General features: G+C 39.9%; 1 protein-coding gene across 11 annotated transcripts in view; it reads left to right on the top strand.

Moving 5' to 3' along the window:
• LOC106084938 (alpha-2-macroglobulin) overlaps positions 1-22,900 on the top strand; it is a 98,658-nt gene that overhangs the window by 41,322 nt on the left and 34,436 nt on the right. The window contains exon 5 of one of the 11 annotated variants that reach the window (XM_013248916.2): positions 21,009-21,180. The exons of 7 other annotated variants lie outside the window; for them this stretch is intronic. In XM_013248916.2, the coding sequence (XP_013104370.2) occupies positions 21,009-21,180 (172 nt within the window). Of the gene's footprint in view, positions 1-2,693; positions 2,896-12,245; positions 12,487-21,005; positions 21,181-22,900 lie in introns of all 11 variants that reach the window. 3 more of the 11 variants (XM_013248915.2, XM_013248907.2, XM_059365057.1) reach the window with 3 other exon arrangements.

Genomic DNA, 22,900 nt, shown 5'->3' with positions numbered 1-22,900 from the left:
TTGCAGCTACTCCGTATGAAGCATTCCACTAACCGCAACCTGTGGACACGCCCGGTAGCTCACAGCTAAGCTTCTCGTGACAGCAGTTAACACAACACAGATCGGACCTTAATGTTCCTGCCTGTGTGCTCACATAGCTATCCCGTGCCGGGATCGCATTTGCCAAGTTCTTTACCCGATATCTCTTTATGGGGAAACAAATGATAATGGATAAGAATTGCCAAGCAATTGGAGCTATACCAAGTTATAAACCGATTGAAGCCATAATTGGTTTGGATATTGAAGACCAAAGTATTGCGCCCTCTATAGCCTCAAGAATTATAATCGGTTTATATGAGAGCTATATCAGGTTATGAACCGATTTAGACCATACCAGGTACAGTCGTTGGAAGTCATAACAAAACACTTCGTGCCAAATCGGATTATAATTGCGCCCTCTAGAGGCTCAAGAAATCAAGATCCGAAATCGGTTTAATGGAGGCTATATCAAGTTATGAACCGATATGGACCGCACAGTTTGGTTATTAAAAGTTAAAACAAAACACTTCATGCACAATTTCAGCCAAATCAGATAAAAATTGCGCCCTCTAGTGGCTCAATAAATCAAGATTCAATATCGATTTATATGGCAGCTATATCTGATTATATACCGATTTGGACCATGCTTGGTACAGTTGTTAGAAGTCATATCGAAAAATCTCATGCAAAGTTTCAGCCAAATCGGATAAAAATTTAGCCCTCTAGTGTCTCAAGAAGTAAGGTTAGGTTGAAAAGAGGGTGCAGATATTAATCCGTCCCATGCCACCAAGGACATACACCTAAGCCGGTAATCGGCTTGTTGTGCGCTCTAAAAACCATAAAGTAACCTCTAGAAAGAAAATTTTAAGTAAGAAATTCCGTGATACTCCCAAAATCCTTAATTGTTTGCTATACCACTCCCCTAAGTTGGTTCATGTCTGGTATTTTGTCCCCACCTAAGTGCAGGTATCTGTTAGACGCGAAAGCCGGGCAATGATCATCATCATCATCTTCCCCGCATGCCCTACACATGCTATCACTTGCAGCACCGATTTTGCATAAGCAAACTCGTAGTACTTTGAGTCCTGTTATAATACCGAAAGCTATACTGATCTCCTTCTTACTTCCTTTCAGTAATAGCCTCGTTTTCTCACGATCTGGTTCTCGCCATAGGATTTTCTCGTCCTACCGACCGTTTCAATGCTCCACAATGTGGCATGCGCATTCGTCGCCCACTCCCTTAACTCGGTCTGCGTCGACCCGAAAGGCTTCGGGTTAACCAAGTTTATAGACGGCAGTCCTCTGGCCTTCACCGCCAAATCGTCTGACCTTTCATTTCCCCTTATTCCGTTATGGTCGGGCTACACAAACGATGCGGATTTTGCCATCCTCAGAGAAGGCGTTTATCTCCTTCTTACACTGCAAGACTGTTCGTGACATTACCGTCCTGGTTTTTATTGCCCTTACGGCAATTTTTGCTGTCCTTAAATATGTTCACACTCGACGTCCTCGCGTTAGCACCACACCACTTCACGCATTCCGTGACTTCCCGGATCTCCGCCTGCAGGATCGTATTATGGTCAGGCTGTCTAAAACAGACCTCTGTCCCTGGGTTCTCAATGTAGAGCCCCAGGCCCACTTTGTCCTCCAAGATCTTCCAGATGGCAATACTTGGATTCCGTTAATCCAAGACTGTGTTGATGGCAGCAGTGCCTCGCACTTGGCTTAAAGGTTCATCTCAGGTTCATCTTCCTTCCTGGATTCCTATCGTCGCCTCGATTCTACCGCGATGGTATGAGCTGCTCCCATCCTCAATCCATTCTCCCATCGCCTTAAGTTTCATAGCCGCAGTGGCTGCCTCACACTTAATCTGTATGTCAATGGGTCGGATATCTAGAATAGTTTCCAGTGCCCTAGTGGGCGTGGTCCTCATCACTCCGTCAATGCCCAGACAACATGTTCTCTGAACCTATTGTATGGTTCTTAAGTTGCACTTTTTCTCTATAGCAGTCCACCAAACTACTAAGGCGTAAGTAAGTATTGGTCTCAAGAAGTAAAGATCCAAGATCGGTTTATATGGCAGCTATATCAAAATATGACCCATTTACAATCCCAACCGACCTACACTAATGGGAACTATTTTTGCAAAATTTCAAGCGCTTAGCTTTACTCCTTCGAAAATTAGAGTGCTGTCGACAGACAGACAGACGGAAGGACATGGCTACATAGACTTAAAATGTCATATTTTATGGAGTCTTAGAAGAATATTTCGAGGTGTTACAAACGGGATGGCGAAATTAGTATACTCCCTTCCTATGATGGGAGGCAACTGCGGCTTCCGGTGGCTCAATAAGTCAAATTGGGAGAGCGGTTTAATTGGGAGCCATACCCAAATCTCAACCGATATGACTCATTTCCAAAATCCAACGAACAACATAATTAAGAAGAAAATTTCAAGCGGCTAGCTCTACGCGTTCGACCGCTACCGTAATTTCCACTGACTGACGGACATGGCTTTATCGACTCAGAATGTCGAGACGATCAAGAATATATATATTATGGCGTCGGAGATCAATATGGTGGTGGGTATAAAAAGTCCATAGCAAACATTAAAAGTTGGAAGAAAAGAACCAGACCAAGATCCAATATTATTGTTTTTGATTACTATTTTTCAGAATTTTATCCAGAATATTTTATATATACTCATCGCCCCTTTGCTGGTGCCTTACCTATGATTGATGATCGGTTTATTGTCTCAACTGCACCACCATTTACACCCATATTTACCACAACTACCACTCGTACACCAGTTAATGTAGAAGAGCCTAAAATACGAAAAGAATTTAAAGAAACATGGATTTTCGAAAATGTCGATAAGTATGAAGTGAAAGCAACATAGAGCCTTACTTACCTACATACTAATGTGTACTAAACTCAAAATGTCAATAACAATAATTTAAGTTTCTACACTCATAATCATCATAATGACAATACTTTTAGTAATAATTTGCCCTCCAAATGCAAATTTTCATAAACTTATATTGAACAAGTAAGAGTTGCTAAGTTCGGCCGGGCCGAATCTTGGGAACCCACCACCATGGATTCTGCTAAAAATGTATACAAAATTAATTTAGTTGAAGGGCATAATTTTATTCTACATACCAATCTTCTATCAAACCAGCAAAAATTTAAGCTTCTAGGAACCGAATAGGGATAATCGAGGGACCGGTTTATATATACCGGGAGCTATATGAAGTTATAGACAGATTTGGACCGTACTTGAGACCGTTGTTGGAAGTCGTAACAGAACACCGCATGCAAAATTTCGGCCAAATTGGACATAAATTGCGGCTTCCACGGGAGTCAAATCGGGAGTTTATATGGGAGCTATATCTAAATCTGAACCAATATGGACCATTTGCAATCCCCAATGACCTACATCGATAATAAGTATCTGTGCAAAATTTCAAGCGGCTAGCTTTACGCGTTTGACCACTATCGTGATTTCGATTGACGGACGGACGGACATAGCTAGATCGACTCAGAATGTTGAGACGATCAAGAATATGGGGTCTTAGACAAAGATTTCAAGGTGTTACAAACAGAATGACTAGATCTGTACACCCCCATTCTATGGTGGTGGGTATATGTATGTCTCAGTGGATGTTTATATTCACCACTGAATGTAAAATTTCCAAAATTTTTATACCCTCCACCATAGGATGGGGGTATACTAATTTCTTCACTCTGTTTGTAACTCCTCGAAATATTCCTCTGAGGCGCCATAAAGTATATATATTCTTAATCGTCATGTCATTTTAAGTCGATCTAGCCATGTCCTTCCGTCTGTCCGTTCGTCCGTCCGTTCGTCCGTCCGTTCGTTCGTTCGTCCGTCCGTCCGTCCGTCTGTCTGTCGAAAGCACGCTAACTTTCGAAGGAGTAAAGCTAGCCGTTTGAAATTTTGCTCGAGTACTTCTTATTAGTGTAGGTCGATTGGAATTGTAAATGGGCCATAACGGCCCATGTTTTGATATAGCTACTCTATATACATCTTGACTTCTTGAGTCACTAGATGCCGCAATTCTTATCCGATTGGGCTGAAATTTTGAACGAGGTGTTTTGTTATGATTTCCAAAAACTGTGCTTAGTACGGTTCAAATCGGTTCATAACCTGATATAGCTGCCATATAAACCAATCTTGAATCAAGACTTCTAGAGCCACTAGAGAGAGCAATTCTTATCCGATTTGGCTATATTGATCGAGGTGTTTTGTTATGATTTCCAACAACTGTGCCAAGTGTGGTTCAAATCGGTACATATCCTAATATAGCTGTCATATAAACCGATTTGGGGTCTTGACTTCTTCAGCATCTAGAGGTGGCAATTATTATCCGATTTGGCTGAAATTTTGTACAACGTCTTCTCTCATGAACTTCAACATATGTGTCAATTATGGTCTGAATCGGTCCATAGCCTGATGCAGCTCCCATATAAACCGATCTCCCTATTTTACTTTTTGAGAACCTTAAGGGCGCAATTTTTATTCGAAGTCGTTTATTCACAACGACTTCTTCTATGGTCTCCAACATACAGTTGAATTATGGTCCGATCGGACGCTAACTTGATATTATAGCTCCAATATCATAGCATTTCTTTCCTTTAATCATATGTCGTCAATTACGATCCATGGTGGAGGATATATAAGATTCGGCCCGACCGAACTTAGCGCGCTTTTACTTGCTATACCCTACCCCACTACTGTGGTTCAGTAGTGGGTTCAGATTTAGATATAGCTCCCATATATATGTATCTCCCGATTTTCACTTTTAAGGCCTTTGCTAACCCATTTATCAATCGATCTTCCCAAAAATTTGCACAACGAATTATTCTATGGCTCCTAAAAATCCGTACATAGATTTTGATCAAAATTCTACATATCAAATTTAAGCAAATTTTAAATTCTATGACTGAGCCTGCATATCCAATGCGTTCGAAGGTATCAAAAGGTCGGCTTCGCCCGATTTGGGCCCATTGTTACTTGTTTTACTTAAACGAGCAGATATAGTTTGCTGATTTAGCTGACCGAAATGTTTGCTAAAACAGCAGCCCTATCTTTTCTGAAACAGCAGTAATGTCTGTTTTCCCATTTTCAACAGACGAAAACTGCTGTTTTCGCAAACATTTTTGCTGTTTTGAATAACATAGTTGGTTGAAGGTAGGCGCTTGAAATTTTCCACAAATACTTCCTATTAGTGTAGGTCGCTTGGGACTGTAGATGGGCCATATGACTTCTAACAAATGGGCTTAGTATGACCCAAATCAGTCCATAACCTGATATAGCTCTCATATATACAAACGCAATTCTTATCCGATTTGGCTATAATTTTGCCCAATTACTACTCCTATCACCTTCAATACACGGATAGACGATATATTCATTTAGTCATTCTGTTTGCAGCACGCCGAAATATCCATTTCCGACCCTACAAAGTATTTATATTTCGGATCGTTGTAAAATTCAAAAGCGACGGACCGACGGATATATTTAAATATCCGTCGGTCCGTCTGTTATAATCACGCTACATTCTTCAAAAATTTAAGTTTTAATCTAAACTTGGCACAGATACATTCTATAATATTATATGGTGTTGTGTTCTGGTGGATAGCGCTACAAAAGTCCACCTATTTCTGATCATCGTGAAAATCTAAGATGATTTAACGATGTCCGTGTGTCTGTCAATTGTAATCACGCTACATTCTTTAAAACATAAGATATTGAGTTGAAATTTTGCACAGACTGGTATTTTCCTATACGCAGGTTAAATTCTTGAATGGGCCAAATCGGACTAAGTTTAGATATAGCTGCCATATTCACCAAACTGACGATTTAGGGTTATAAACATGTAAAAGTCGTATTCTTTATCCGATTACGTGTTCAAATTTGAAACAGAGAGTTGTACTAGGGGCCCAGATATTCAAACCGAATATGCCCATGTCAGACCATATTTACATATAGCTGCCATATAGACCGATATGCCGGTTTAAAGTCTTAAGCCCGTAACAGGCGCATTTATTATCAGATTTCTCTGAAATGGGAAACAGTGAGTTGTTTTAAGCCTCCCGACATCCGACTTAAATATGGTTCAGATCGGACCATATATAGATTCAGACAAACCAAACAGAACCAGGGTCCGGGTTCCAGGGTTGGTTTCAATCCCAGCACGGACCAGAAGCGTGCGGTGTGGCCCTCTCCCATGACGAAAGAAACGAACACGTACACTGAGGCTGCAGCCCTTGCCGATGAGGGGCTTCATGGGGTTAATCCCATAAGTACAACCGGCTGTCATGGGATTGCGAAACATATTTGATTGCTTAATGTTATATACGCATAAAATTAGGTTTAAACTATAAACACTTGCAGCTTTATTCACAAAACTTAAAGTTAAAGCTTCTCTAAGACAGATTTCCTTTATAGAATTGTCAAATAAACCCTCTATTACATTGTTTTAGTTTTGTGAATATGGGTGTAAATACTTTTAACAGAAATAAAATGTACGAGGGTTGCCTTTTATATTTCGAGATTAGACAACCCTTGTGTTGCAATCTGTCAACTGACAGCTCTATCGTAAAGCTTGAGATTTTTGAGGTTATACGTACTCAGAACGTTTTGACATACGAGCGCTATTTGTGTTGTTTACAGTAACCTAAAAGATTCATCTCGCCCAAAAAATGAAATCAAATCGTGAACATTTTCGTGCGATTATTTTTTACAACTTTCGATGTGAATTGACTCAACAACAGTGCATCGATGAACTTAATTGAATTTTTGGCGATGAAGCTCCAGTGTTTATCGATGGATGGATGGTAATTCCACCGAGGTCGTATTTCAATCCAAGACGAAGGTTGTCGAAAATCAGTTGTTGTTCCAAAAACCAGTAATGCTGTGCACCAACTGATATTGCAAGATCGTCATGTGATCTATCGTGAGATTGAGACAACCTAAGGCTTTAGTGGGACCAGCATACATTCAATATTGCATGAACATTTGAACGTCAAAAAAATTTGTTCGCTTTGGATCCCACACAATTTGCTAATCGCACAAAAAAAGGCTTGTGTCGATTGCCCGAAAAAAATTCTCCAAAAAAAAAAAACAACTGCATTTCAAAACATGAAGAAGCGGTTGATGCGTTCAGAATGCATGTTTTAGAGATACCTCAATCAGAGTGGAAAAAGTGCTTCGACAATTGGTTCAAGAGCATGCAAAAGTGTAAAAATGTTAATATGGAATATTTTGAAAAATAGTAAATCGATTTTCGATGATTAATATTTGTTTTTGTGTTCTCTAATCCCAAAATATAAAAGGCAACCCTCGTAATTACGTTTGACTACTCAGTTGCACTTTCTGATTTGCTTTAACATTGTCCGTCATATTTTAAAATTTGTCTTTATTTTGCTTTGGAAGGGATAGAGTTATACGACAATAAAAATTTTTTAGCAAATTTGTTGTTGCAACGACTATAACAACAAATAATATAATTTGTAGAAATATGATAAAAAAAACCCAAGCCGTGTGTAAATACATTTCACTACCTTTTGTATATGTCTATGTTCAATTAAAACAAGGTAGCGCCAGTCTGAATACTTCTCATAGACCTACTTATAGCCAGACTACAAGTTGTAATACTCCTATTATGCACTTCATCTCTATTGCGATCAGCCATTTACCGATGCGGATTAACTGAATCGTATAGATCGCACTCTCCTATTATCAGTTGACCATTCTTTGAGAAATTCCTGGTTTGAAGCTTATGGCTCTTTTGCATAGTTGGCAATGTTTGTGATGCTTCTCCGCAAGCTCTTGGATGGGTACTTTAAATCAAGTTTCTAATACAGAATAACTCTTAACTCTATCCTATATTGATATCGTTGGGTTCTAGTATTAGCCCATCTTTGTTTTCCTAGTGAAGAAGTCTTCGAAATGAAATACATCGGAGACATAATCTCCGATATGTAGAAATGTAAGGAATGACAGGATGACAAACCTTATTATATTTCTTTAATTTGCAGAGTTATATTTGGACATTGCGGACCGCTTCTTATATATTCCACGTCCCCTTGGACTGGGACCGTTATCTTTGAACCGTGATCAATTTATTGTTACAACTGTACCACCCTCTAAACCTTTTTTTGCAACAACTATTCGTACGCCTGTTTCTATAATAAAGCCTAAAATACGCAAAGAATTTATTGAAACATGGATTTTCGACAATGTCAATATGTAAGAAGTGTAAGCAAAATTATGTCAACTTTGCTTGCCTATTAATATGTACTAAATTACAAAATGTCAATAACAATAATTTAAGTTTAACATTTACTAAAACTGAATCTTTCTATGTGATCTTTTACACTGGCAAGAGGGTTCCCATTATTTTTTATACCCTCTATCATAGGATGGGGGAATACTATTTTGCCATCTCCTCTTAGGGATCCCAAAGTAAAGTGTCACCGATTAAAAAGTCGAATAATCGAAAAGTTAAGGAATCGATTTTGAAGTCGAAATTTTGATTTGGTCCCATACTAACGTACTACGAATTTCGATATTTTTGCTCTCATATCCACACTTTTGTTTCAATTTGTCTAAATGTTTGCCAAGCGACATTTTCTTGACATCAAATTGCAAATATGCCCATGAACATTTCTCTAAGAAACAGGGGCAAACTCATACATCTATGAGTGCTGCCTGATTCAAGCTTAAGCTGATGTCCGGCCTCATGTTTACAGCCGAGTCCGGACAGCGCACAGTATTGCTTCTTTACACATTCGTTTGAAAAAAAATAGTTAGAGTTAACATAGAGCTCTAAAATTTTGCACAGATGTATATTTGAGTGTCATATAGAAAGAGGGAAGTTTGTTCTAAATCGGTTTATATGCTGATATAGTTTATATGCCATATAAACCGATCTCCCGATTTGACTTCTTGGGCTCCTTGTAGTAGCAATTATTCTTCGATATGGCTGAAATTTTTAATGATGGCCTCTGTTATGAGTCTCAACAATTACCACAGGTATGGACCAAAATTAGTCTATAACCTGATATAGTTCCTATATAAACCAATCTCTTAATTAATGTTCTTAAGACTATAGAATCCGTTTACTTTAACTAACGACTATATCCCTGAACTGTGCTTTCGATTTTAAAGATTTCCGGCTTTTATGTAAAGTTTAGGGTTTGGGTGTATTCAGGGGACTATAGAAGAATTTTCCGCTGAAAAATTGTATAGAATATTTTGACATACTAGAATCCCATTTTAAAGAATTTTTTAACCCTCTTACTAAGAAGGGGCCGAAAAAATAATTATAGATATACAAATGATGCAAGTTCGTGCAGCTGAAATTTAGCTTGAATTTAGCTAACGTAGGATAGGGGGTATATTCATTTAGTCATTCCGTTTGCAACACATCGAAAAATCAATTTTCGACCCTACAAAGTATATATTTTTCGGATCGTTGTAAAATTCTTAGACGATTTAACGATGTCCGTTTATTTATCTATCCGTCTGTCCTTCCGTCTATTGTAATCACTCTACAGTCTTCAAAAATTGAGATATTTAGCTGAAATTTGGCACAGATACATCTTTTTGATGCACGCTAGTTAAGTTCTTCAATGCGCCGAATCGGACCATATTTGGATATAGCTGCTATATAGACCGATCTCCCGATAAAGGGTCTGAAGCCCATAAAAGTTTTATTTTTCATCCGATTACGCTGAAATTTGAATCTGTGAGTAGTTTAAGGCCACCCGGCATCTGACCCAAATATGGTAAAAATCGGACCGTATTTATATATAGCTGCCATATAGACCAATCTTCCGATATCTGACCTAAATATGGTTTAGATCGGACTATATTTAGATATAGCTGCCATATAGACCGATCTGCCGATAAAGGGTCTGAAGCCCATAAAAGTTTATTTATTACCCGATTTCGCTGAAATTTGAAGCAGTGAGTAATTTGAGGCTTCCCGATAACTGAACTAAATATGGTTCAGATCGGACTATATTTAGATATAGCTGCCATATAGACCGATCTGCCTACAAATGGTCTGAAGCCCATAAAAGTTTTATTTCTCATCCGATTTTGCTGAAATTTCAATCGGTGAGTAGTTTAAAACCACTCGGTATCTGACCCAAATATAGTAAAGATCGGACTGTATTTATATATAGCTACCATATAGACCGATATGCCGGTTAAGGGTCTGAAGCTCATTAAAGTCCAATTTACTTAATAACTTATGCACCCAAATTCAACACGGACATTAAGTGGTCTAATCAAAATAAATCACTGTTGAATTTTGTATTTCAAATTTCAGCAAAATCGGAGAATAATTGTGTCTTCTAAGGACTTTTAAGGCCTTAAATCTGAAGATTGGTCGTTATTGCAGCTATATCTAAATATAGCCCGATCTGGACCATATTCGGGACAGATGTTGGGAGTTTTAATACAACTCACTGTTCCAAGTCGGGTAATATATGCCCCTGCTATTAGTCTAAGACCCAAAATCGGTAGATGGGTCTATATGACAGCTTAATCCAAATATGTTCCGATCTGCCATAAACAACACTGTGATCTGAATTTCAACAAAATCAGGTAAAAAATGCACCTGTTATATGCTTAAGACACTAAATCGGCATATCGGTCTATATGGCAGCTATATGTAAATACACCATATTCAGATCTGATATCGAGGGCCCTAGTGCAACTCACTGTTTCAAATTTTAACAAAATTGGAGAATATATGCGCTTTTTATACCCACCACCTAAGAATGGGGGTATATTTATTTTGTCATTCCATTTGCAACACATCGAAATATCCATTTCCGACCCTATAAAGTATATATATTCTTGATCCTCGTAAAAATCTAAGACGGTCTAGCCATATCTGTCCGTCTATCTATTGAAATCACTCTACAGTCCTTAAAACTAGAGATATTGAGCTGAAACTTTGCACAGATTCTTTTTTTGTCCATCAGCAGGTTAAGTTTGATGATGGGCTATATCGGACTATATCTTGATATAGCCCCAATATAGACCGATCCGCCGATTTAGGTTCTTAGGCCCATAAAAACCACATTTATTATCCGATTTTGCTGAAATTTGGGACAGTGAGTTGCGTTAGGCCCTTCGACATCCTTCGTTAATTTGCTCCAGATCGGTACAGATTTGGATATTGCTGCCATATAGACCGATCCGCCGATTTAGGGTCTTAGGCCCATAAAATCCACATTTATTATACGATTTTGCTGAAATTTGGGACAGTGAGTTGTATTAGGCCCTTCGACATCCTTCGTTAATTTAGCCCGGATCGGTCCAGATTTGGTTATAGCTGCCATATAGACCGATCCTCCGATTTAGGGTCTTAGGCCCATAAAATCCACATTTTTTTATCCAATTTTTCTGAAATTTGGGATAGTGAGATGTGTTAGACCCTTCAACATCTTTCTTCAATTCGGCCTTAATCGGACCAGATTTGAATAGAGCTGCCAAATAGACCGATCTGTGGATTTATGGTTTTGGACCCATAAAAGGCGCATTTATTGTCTGATGTCCCTTTTAAGTCTGTAAGAGTCACTATTTTAGTCCGATCTTAACAAGTACGCATTCAAAATTTCATAAAATTCGGTTTAGATTTTGATATCCTTGATGTCCCTACAGCTTCTGCAAAAGTCGTTGCTGGCAACCTTCAGTCTCAGTATATTTTCCGATTAGACAGTGACCTGTCATGACGGACGCAGTGACTCTAGATGTCTGTTCTAGCCAATGACAGCAACGCAGTCATTGGCTAGTCTTCAAGTCTAGATGAGGCCACGTAGTTTTGGAATGCTCACAGCCCCCTCATTCGTTGCCCTTCGGGACTGATCCTGAAAACTTAGCTTACATGTCGCTGGAGGCATACCAACAGACTCCAGTGTCCCTAGAGTGTGTAAGGTAGTTCCTAGTCTCGCAACCTCATCTGCTTTAGAATTCCCTGGGATATATCTGTGTCGATATATATATATACCCTATAAATATTTTGAGTGTAATGTAAAAAGGTTTGCTTAAGGTTTTAAAAAGAAGTTCGAGTAATCTGTTGTTGAACACCTATTCTCCAGTACTATATATTCGATAAATCAAAGTGTTTTTACATTATAAAAACGATACTTAATTTGATCAATCCATTTTCCATTCGAAGTTTTCGTGCCACGATTTCGTCCTCCATTCCTTCGTAAAAGAATCACATCTTCCGTAAATGGTGTTGGCAGGCCAGCTACAGGACCATCGGTTGCGATGACCCACTCAAGTGTTCCTCATGCAGGTTACTCAAGTATGAATAAGTCATATCAAATGCCCCAAATGATGGCTCCGAAACCAGTCATTAAACCGAATGTGCGCAAAGAGTTTATTGCAACGTGGATTTTCGATAATATCACCAAGTATGTTTTAACCATCATGTAATCATGTATCAATAGGCAAAGTATGTTGCATGTGGGGATGTCATGAAAATTCATAATCACAAGCTGACTGAATTATTTTTAATCATAAATATATTTCCATTAATTTTGAGAATTGCATGCCTGGTTCATTAGACAATTAAATTGAATCTGAATATGCTATACCAAATTAAATTTAAAGCTTAATGAGGTGCCTAGAAAAGGCCTGCAGTTCTAAGTCATTATAGTTTGAAGTGAAAAGTGCTTAAATTTCCTGCAACATAATACTCACCTCCAGTTATTTACTGCCTATATCCAGGTATTCGATATTGAAACCAGGGCTGCGTAGTCTAGCCCTCGACTGGGATCCTTGGTTGGAGTCTAAGTCGAAGTCGGAGTATTAAGCCGGAGTCGGAGAGCGGTTGGCAATCGATGCAAGCGTGCTTAAATCTGAACCAAACTCTGAATCCGGCTCAATAGTCCGACTCCGACTTCGATTCTGGCCTCAAAACCTCGACTTCGGTCGAAACCTCAGCCCTGTTTGAAACCACTTCCGCTCCGATTTGTGAAAATTCCGTTAACTACCAATGTACAAATATCCATGCGCCTCGATTTTCTTCGCTTCTTCTCCCATTTCTAAGAAGTCAAACTTGTTTTTACCCACTCTATGGAACTAGGAAGAACAATACAAATTGGACACATCTTATATTGACGATGGTAGTTGAAGTTCGTTTGGACCCTACAAGTCAAAGTGACCGGTTGTCTGCTTTGTTGCAAAGTGCAGAGTTTTGGCTGAAAGTTAGAGTGATTTTTATTGGGAAAGCGGGGAAACCGTGCCAATCCCCGTCCTAGACTACTTGAGAAGTTCTCGACTACTTGAGCAGTTCGCGAGAAAGACTACTTGAAAAGAGAGAGAGAGAGAGAGATAGCAGTTATTAGCATGTCTACACCTAGAATGGAGACCACCCTAGCGCAGAGGTTAGCATGTCCGCCTATAACGTTGAACGCCTGGGTTCGAATCTTGGCTAGAACATCAGAATACTCTTCAACGGTGGTTAACGCCTCCTAAAGCTGGCAATATTTGCAAGCTACCATGCCATGCAAAAACTTCGCCCCAAAGAGGTGTCGCGCTACGGCACGCTATTTAGACTCGGCTATAAAAAGTAAGCCACTGTTCATTGAGCTTAAACCTAAATCGGGCAGCACTCTGTGATATGGGAGAAGTTTGCCACTGTTCCTTAATGAAATGGTTGAAAGTGCTCTTCATGATGATGAGGGGATGATACTCTACCTGCGGAGTCCCTCCAGTCACTGATCAAGCGCTCCGCTGGCGATGCGTTGATAATCCTGTTCTTCAGTATGGTATCAACCCAAATTAGAAGGAAAAGGGGGGATCCTCATGCCCTCAAAAAAGTCATGTATGGTCTCCAACCTTTTTTGTGTAGCCAACCTCTTCATGAAGGGCTCTGTAAACCGCTCGGTCTTCAGTGTAAACATGATGATCGCTGCTTCGGGACATAGGGAAGGTTGCTGCGGTCATCATGATTGCGTCCTCGTTTTCTCTTTACTATGCTGAAACTCTGAGTTCCTACCCAGGACTCACGGAGACACCGGAATCTTGGAATAATGGAGTTGGTCGAATGCCTATTTTCATGGTAAAAGACGCCTTGAGGAGCTTCCAACCATTTAAGTCACCCAGACTTGATGGAATATTTCAGGCGTACTGCAGCAGGGAGCGGATCATCTGGTGCCCCATATGGCCGCTATATCACAGTGTGTCTAGGACATGCATATACTCCGAAAGTCTGGCAGTAGGCAAATCCAGATATGAGACAGCAAAGGTCTACAGACCTATTAGCCTCAAGTCTTTTCTACTCAAAACCATGGAGTTTATAGTGAATACCAAGATAAACAGTAGGACCTGCTAAAATACAAACAGCATGCCTAAGTCAAGAGAACGTCGATGGAGACTATTCTGTACGAGGTGGTGTACAAATTGAAAGATGAAGCCTTCGATGCCAATATTTACACATTGACGGTATGCATTGACATCGAGGGCGCTTTTAGCAATGTGCGGACCGACACACTTATCCAATCCTTAGACTAGTGCCGGGTGGACTGGGTCCTTAGATACTGTTTAAACTGCAGACTAAGGAACAGATGGATAAATTGTGAGCCCCATGACATAATTATAAGGGAGAAAGTGGCACAGGACACGCCACAGGTGGACATTTTATCGCCACTCCTATGGGTGACCCCGTTAAATAGCCAATTACGTCTGTTGACTGAGGAGGAATTCGAACCCATCTGCTACGCTACAACTGTGTTAGGCGGGGCGATGAGGATCACACTCACTAGGGCACTGGGGACTATTCTAGATTACCGACCCATTGACATACAGATTAAATGTCACTTAGCACTGCTACAATGATATTCAAGACAATGGGAGAATGGATAGATGATGGCAGCAAGTCACACTAACGAGGTATAATCGAGACGACGATGGGAAAACTGGAAGGAATGAAAGAGGTTTCGGATCAGATACTTGAAACGACACTTGAGGTCGAATGCTAGGCTCTGTTGCAAGCAGCATAGACTTGCAGTGACGGCACTCTGGTAATGCCGTCTGAAAATTCATGCTACATGGATGGATCAAAGCTAGAGGACGGAGTAAGCCAAGGGGTCTACACTTAGAAGGCAGATACTAAGATCTGTTTCCGACTGTCTGACCATAATACGGAAGATCCGGGCAATCACGGAATTCCTGAGGATGGTGTGATGTTAATATCAGAACTGGTCATCAAGGCAATTACAACCAGGATGATAAGGTCACGAACAGCCTTGGAGTGTAAGAAGGAGATTAACGCCTTGCCGAAGAGTGGCACGAACCACATCAATTGGGTGAAGGGGGAATGAAAGCGCAGACGATTTGGCAATAAGGATCAGAGGACGGCCATCAATAAACTTTGTTATTCCGAAACATTTTGGGGAGACGTCGTGCGAGTTAAGGGCGTGGGCAACGAACACGCAAAACTGTGTAACAGTGAAACGGTCAGTAGAACGATTTAAATCCTTTGAAAGGAAGTAATGAGATCACTATAGCAGAATAGGTGAGGCATGTTATAGCATTTGTAGGGCATGTGGGGAAGATAATAAGAAGTTGGAACATTCCCGGCTAACTTTGGAGCATTTCCATTGGAATTTTTACGGCTAACAGACACCGGCACTAAGGTGGAGATATACTACCAGACATGAACCGACCTATGAGCGTGACTTCGAGTTTTCTTTATTTAGTATTTAGAGTGCACAACAAGCCCATTATTTGTATGTCCATAATGGCATGGGACGGATAAATATCCGTTCCGTCTACTCAACTTGTACCAACCTATCACGGACCTCTTGCGGTATGGAGGAAGTTGCCTGGAACTGGTATTATTCACCAGGTTGTTGACCAATTATGATCAAGTGCCACGCCGTCCTCTCATCTTCTAGAGAGAAGGCTAAAGTGGCTGACTGAACTCGATCTGAACCTTTCTCCCGTCCGCTTGGCTTCTTTCATCTTTGCAGTGTGCTTTGGTTTCTTTTTCAAGGAACTCAGGGGGCTTTGAGCTGATGCTATTAACCAAGAGCTGGGCAGCCGATTACTTGGCCGTAATTTTGAGCCTATAACTGAACTGGTGAAGAAACGGCGAGAAAAGGGTGAGAAGAGAACTGAATGCGCTCCATTTATGTTGCAACTCGAAGGTATGGGCTTAGGGTTACCTCGGGGACGGAGCACTGGAAGTTTACAGCTAGACTCAGGTTAAGGATTTGTGTCACTATCCCGCAATTGTGGGGAGAAAACACCAGATGGTGAATACTGCTTTCCGTGCCTGTAAACAGTCCTTTTGTCATTTTATCTACTATTGAAGCCTAAAGCGGCTGATTGGGAGGAAGCTCTTACCGTTTGAAACTCCTCTTCAGTCTGTCTGGCTTCTTTTATCTTTGTCACGTGCATTAGTTTTCCATGCTTTCTTCTTTGTACTGCCTTGCATCGTTCTCTGGTGGATCTCTTTTCATTTTTCGTAGTTCTCTTCTGTTCTAGGGTATACGTTCTTTCCAAGTAGCCTAAATGAGAACGGCAAGCAAGAAATCGCTATTCTCACAGGAGAGGCCTCTAAAGAAATAATACGAAGAAAAGGTTGCTCTACTCCAGCAGAAGGATGTATGGTAGGAAGTGGAGTATTAACCCGCCGTTGAAAGTCTGGAACCAGAGAGTTTGAGAATGAACAAAGACTGGTTTGAGTTGGAGCCATGGAATCTTAAAGATCCACAGACGGGCTTAGAAGAGATTATAAATATGTAACCCATTGTGATCAGTTATCGGAATTGTGCCGCCAAGGTTGTGTATAGGATGAAGTAACTAAGCGTACTAAAAAATGGGACGGGTGCGGTCACAGTTCCATTTTGGTTATTATAGATGCGGAGTGTAGACTGATGACTCTACAATGGTGAAGGGATTGGATTGGCGGTCTACTCCCAGGTACGGATATCGGTGTTGGTTCTGGTCGTAAACCAGAAGGTTGTTTTTAGCAAAGTAGATTCCAATTGTAAAGGAACTCTACAAATCGAATTCCAATTGTATTCAGAGAAATGCGTGTGCATTTATTGAAGTATAGAACGTAACTTAAAACTAAAATAACAGAAAGGGTCTGTTTCTTGCAGAGAGATCAAACTTAACGAAATATAGCAAATGAGTGAAAATCGTGAGAGTAAAATCTTTGATTTTGATAATTAATGAAAAGAATTCATATTAAGGGTATTCGTTACCAAAATTCAACAAAGTGAAACAAATGAAAATAAGTGAAAGTAAGAAAATATGAAGTGATACTTAATCTAGTTGAACGATGCGTTCAACAGACGGTATGCCGCTGAGACTGCTGGAAGAATATGTCCGTGCCATTACAATAAATGCTAGTGAAATCCTGGGAAGGGACTTTCCGCCTTCGAAACGCAGGACTTATGCAGATAGTATGGCGCACTCAAGGTCGATGATATTGAAGCAATCTATACATAGATGCTAAACTGCCTGGACATTGCGGCCTGCCCTCGATATAGGTAGGAAGAACGAGTTGCTGGATTTTGATAAGAGGTAACTCAAGGTCGGTGATAATATACGAATCTATACATAGATGCTGAACTGTCAGGACATTGCGGCCTGCTTGATAAGAGATATCTAAGAACTATTATCGGAATTATAACCAGGCATTGTGCGATAGGCCAAGCCATATGGCGGTGGCGCACATATTGTAGTAATTCCGCATAATGATTACTGTAGAAGCGGTGATGATGAAGATGAGGTTATTTTAGCACTGGCTTTCCTTCATAGATCAAGGTGAACTTAAAGTCGTATCTCTGAGAATTCTTCTCAGATACGTAAGCAAGACGAAATAGTTTCAATAGTAGGTGCCATAAAATCCTGCATCGAATAGACTGTTGCTTCCTACTTTCTCCCGACATTTCTTAATTTCTATATAATTGCTCTAGGTCTGACCTGGGGATTCTTAATTGTTCTTTCTTTGCCTTTACCTCTTGACTAAGGTTAGGTTAGGTATGTCCATGCCACTATGGACATATCCATAAGTCAGTAATCGGCTTATTGTGTGCTCTAAAAACTGTGACGTATTCTCTAAAAAGAAAATTTTAAGTTAGGAATTCCGTGCTACTTACAAAATCCTTCATTGTTTACAATACCACTCCCCTTATTTGGTTCATATCTGGTATTGTGTCTCCACCTCAATGCCGGAATCTGTTAGACGCGAAAGCCGGGCAATGACAAAGGAAATGCTCCAACGTCTCATCATCGTCCCCGCATGCCCTACACATGCTATCACTTGCCGCACCGATTTTCGGCTGCCCATTCATTTCACCTAACTCCATTATGGCCCGGCACCAAAACGATGTGGATTTTGCCATCCTCAGAGAAGGCCATAATCTCCTCTTACACTGCAAGACTGTTAGTGACCTTAACGTCCTGGTTGTTATTGCCCTTATGGCAATTTTACTGTCGGTAAAGATGTTCACACTCGACGTCCTCGCGTTAGTACCACACCACTTCACGCATTACGTGATCGCCTGGATCTCCGTCTGTAGGATCGTGTTATGGTCAGGCAGTCTAAAACAGATCTCAGTCCCTGGGTTCGCAATGTGGACCCAAAGGCCCACTCTGTCCTCTAGTTTTGATCCATCCGTGCCACAAGATCTTCCAGATGGCAATACTTGGGTTCCGTAAATCTAAGATTGTGCCGATGGCAGCAGTGCCTCGCACTCGACTTTACGGTTCATCTCAGGTATCTGATCGGAAACCTCTTTCCTTCTTTCCAGGTTTCCTATCGTCGCTTCGATTATATCCTCAATCCATTCTCCAATCGCCTTAAGTCTCATAGCCGCAGTGGCTGCCTCACACTTAATCTGTATGTCAATGGGTCGGATATCTAGAATAGTCTCCAGTGCCCTTGTGGGCGTGGTCCTCATCGCTCCATCTATGCCAAGACAACATGTTCTTTGAACCTATTGTATAGGCCTTATGTTACACTTTTTCTCCGTAACAGTCCACTAAAATATTGTAGCCTAAGTAAGGCGTCAGTACGCTCCTGAATGCGACACTTCCAATTCAGTTTCCTGATTAAGATCACACCTAAGTATTTGACCTTGTCAGATATCGAAATCGTCTTAATCATTTAATCTGTATGTCAATGGGTCGGATATGTAGAATAATCTCCAGTGCCCTAGTGGGCGGGGTCCTCATCGCTCCACCTATGCCAAGACAACATGTTATTTGAACCTATTGTATGGTCCTTATGTTGCATATTTTCTCCATTGCAGTCCACTAAACTAGTGAAGCCTAAGTAAGGCTTCAGTACGCTCCTGAATGTGACACTTCCAATTCAGTTTCCTGTCTAAGATCACACCTAAGTCTCTGACCTTGTCAGATATCAAAATCGTCTTATTGAAGAAACGTGGTGCCTTAAATTTGGTTACCTTCATCTTCCTCGTGAACAGGCATAGTTCAGTCTCCTCTGGGTTAACATTGAGTCCTCTGAGTCGGATCCTTAACCCTTAGAAGTATTATAACATCGTCTGCGTAGCAGATTGGTTCAAATCCCTCCTCAGTTAGCATCCATAATAGGTCATTTATGGTGGTCACTCCCTTAGGAGAGGCAATAAAATGCCCCCCTGTGGCGTGCCTTGTGCCACATTCTTCCTTACATTTATGCCATGGGAGACACAATTTATCCACCTGTTCCTTAACACGTGGTTCATCCAGTCTCTAAGGACCCACCTGGTACTGATCTAAGGATTGCATCAGATGCTTATTGCCATGGTGTACGTTTTGGCACCGAGGGATTCTTCTATTTTATACACAACCTCGTGCAGGGCATTCTCCACCGACCTTCCCTTATATATAAGCATGCTGTTTGTTTTTGAGCAGTTCGCTGGGTGTCCTACTCTTTATCATGGTGTCCACAATACGTTCCATGGTTTTGAGTAGAAAGGACGTAAGGCTTATGGACCTGTAGGCCTTTGGTGTCGCATAACTTGCCTTACCGTGCTTGGGTATAAACACCACCCTTGCCTCCTGCCAGACTTTTGGAGTATATGCAAGTCCTAGGCATGCTGTGAAAATATTGGCCAAATGAGTCGCCAGATAGTCGGCCTCTTTCTGTAGAAACGCCGGTAATATTCCATCAGGTCCGGGTGACTTTTGACTTTCATCTCTATTCTACTGGCGAGTTTAGCAATCAAAATTGCTTTGCACATGTCTTCTAACCCAACCTATCATAAAATATACAACCATCTTTTATCACATAAACTTTAAAGCTCAATAATTCGATAGGATAAATTATTATTCCTCTGTAATTACGATTTACTGTCCCTTCTGGTGTTTCGGGTGTAGTGCGCATACCCTTTCTGTTAGAATTATTTGGAAAATTTTCTGAGTATTCTAACCTATCTGTTGTCTATTGGGTAAAGTTTTAATAACAGTACGGCAATAAAATGAATATGTCGTCAATAGTTTCACATTTTTCACAATTCATAAACTCAACCCACCTCTGAAGAACAAAGTTTATACTTACTTTTCTCAATATATCTTTGATTTAAGTATAGTAAAATATGTTGTTCTTTACACTGGAAAACTTGTTATCAAGACTATGAGTAATTTTTAATTAAGAAATTATGCTACCAAATCATGCAATATTATGAACATTTTAATATTTGCAGCGTACCTCAAGTATTGGATTAAAATCTAATACCAATATATGGAATTTGTAACTTATATTTCAATATCACTGACTTCTACTCTTACTTTATTTTGTAATAGTAACTCTGGTTATAAAAACGTCATAAATTCTATAGAACTGTTGAGTTAATATGTAAATGCATAACAACCATATTCCACATGTTTGAAAAAGGGAAATATAATTTGTTTTTTTTGTAACATAGTAAAATATTTTCATTTGCTTTTAAATATTTATTTTCAGAAGACATTTATTTTGCTATTGCCTATGAATCTGATATTGTAAATACTGAAGGTTTTGCTGTAGCAGAATTTACTGTAGCATCTGGAGGAATGCCAACATTATCTTTTGCTAATCCACAAATACAACCAACAATTCGAAAAGAATTTATTGAAAGCTGGATATTCGATGACAACAAGTACAAAAAAAAACCCTTTTCGGTCAAATATGTGAAATTTTAGCTCCTTCATTATCTTTATTTAATATGATTGGATCGTTGGTTTATTTGAGTTCGGGCACTTGATATACACTTTCTTTCGTATCTTCATCACACTCAAAATCTTCATCACGCTTAAAATCTCTTTTTTATTGTGATCATTTAGTTTAATGTTATAATCTCTTATATTCTATTATAAATAAGCTTGGTAATGGACTATGAAGAACATACTATCAGATGGCACATCAACTTTCTATTCCCTCCAATAGATTTTATCTGATAATTGATCAGTTGTTGTTTGATACATCATGAAGAAATACATAATATGTGTGGTTGTACAAGCAAATACTTAAATTATCCAAAGTTATTTGTAAAATTTGTCTCAACAGAATTTCAATATTTCATTAAGTAATTGTCTTTTTTATACCCTCCATCATAGGATGGAGGTATACTAATTTCGTCATTCCGTTTGCAACACATCGAAATGTCCATTTCCGACACTATAAAGTATATATTGGGTTGCCCAAAAAGTAATTGCGGATTTTTCATATAGTCGGCGTTGACAAATTTATTCACAGCTTGTGACTCTATAATTGCATTCTTTCTTCTGTCAGTTATCAGCTGTTACTTTTAGCTTCCATTAGAAAAAAGTGTAAAAAAGTATATTTGATGAAACTTCATTCTAAGTTTTATTAAAAATGCATTTACTTTCTTTTAAAAAATCCGCAATTACTTTTAGGGCAACCCAATGTATCAGGTTATGGTTACCGACCGTACTTGGCACAGTTATTGAAAGTTATAACAAAATACTACATGCAAAATTTCAGTCAAATCCGACAAAATTTGTGGCTGCCAGGGGCTCAAGAAGTCAAATCGGGAGATCGGTTTATATGGGAGCTATATCAGGTTATAGACCATTTCGGACCTTACTTAGCACAGTTGTTGGAAGTCATAAGAGAACACTTTGTGCAAATCGGATGAAAAATTGAGGCTTCCAGGGGCTCAAGAAGTCAAATCGGGAGATCGGTTTATATGGGAGCTCTACCAGTTTATAGAGCGATTTAGACCGCACTTAACGCAGTTGTTGGAGATCATAACAGAATGCTATGTGCAAAATTTCAGGCACATCGAATGAAAATTGCGACTTCCAGGTTCTTAAGAAGTCAAATCGGGAGATCGGTTTATATGGGAGCTATAATAGGTTATAGACCGATTTAAACTATACTTGAGCACGTTTTGTGCAAAATTTAAGCAAAATCAGATGAAATTTGTGGCTTCCAGATGCTCAAGAAGTCAAATCGAAGAGCAGATTATATGGGAGCTTTATCAGGTTATGGACCAATTTGTTACGTACTTGACACAGGTGTTGAAGGTCATAGCAGAATGCTTTGTGCCGAATTTCAGCGAAATCGCATGAAATTTGTGGCTTCCAGGGGCTCAAGAAGTCAAAACGGGAGATCGGTTTATATGAACCGATATGGCCCGATTACAATACCCAACGACCTACATCAGTATTAGGTATCTGTGTAAAATTTCAAGCAGGTAGCTTTACGCGTTTGACCGCTGGCGTGATTTCGACAGACGGACGGACATGGCTATATCAAATCAGAATGTCGAGAGGGTCCAGAATATATATACTTAACGGAGGCCATCGTAGCGCAGAGGTTAGCATGTCCGCCTATGACGCTGAACGCCTGGGTTC

The sequence above is a fragment of the Stomoxys calcitrans genome, chromosome 3 (assembly GCF_963082655.1).
Source record: "Stomoxys calcitrans chromosome 3, idStoCalc2.1, whole genome shotgun sequence".
NCBI lineage: Eukaryota > Metazoa > Arthropoda > Insecta > Diptera > Muscidae > Stomoxys > Stomoxys calcitrans.
Note: the sequence above shows the minus strand (reverse complement) of the source record. Positions and strands in the feature narration are given on the sequence as shown.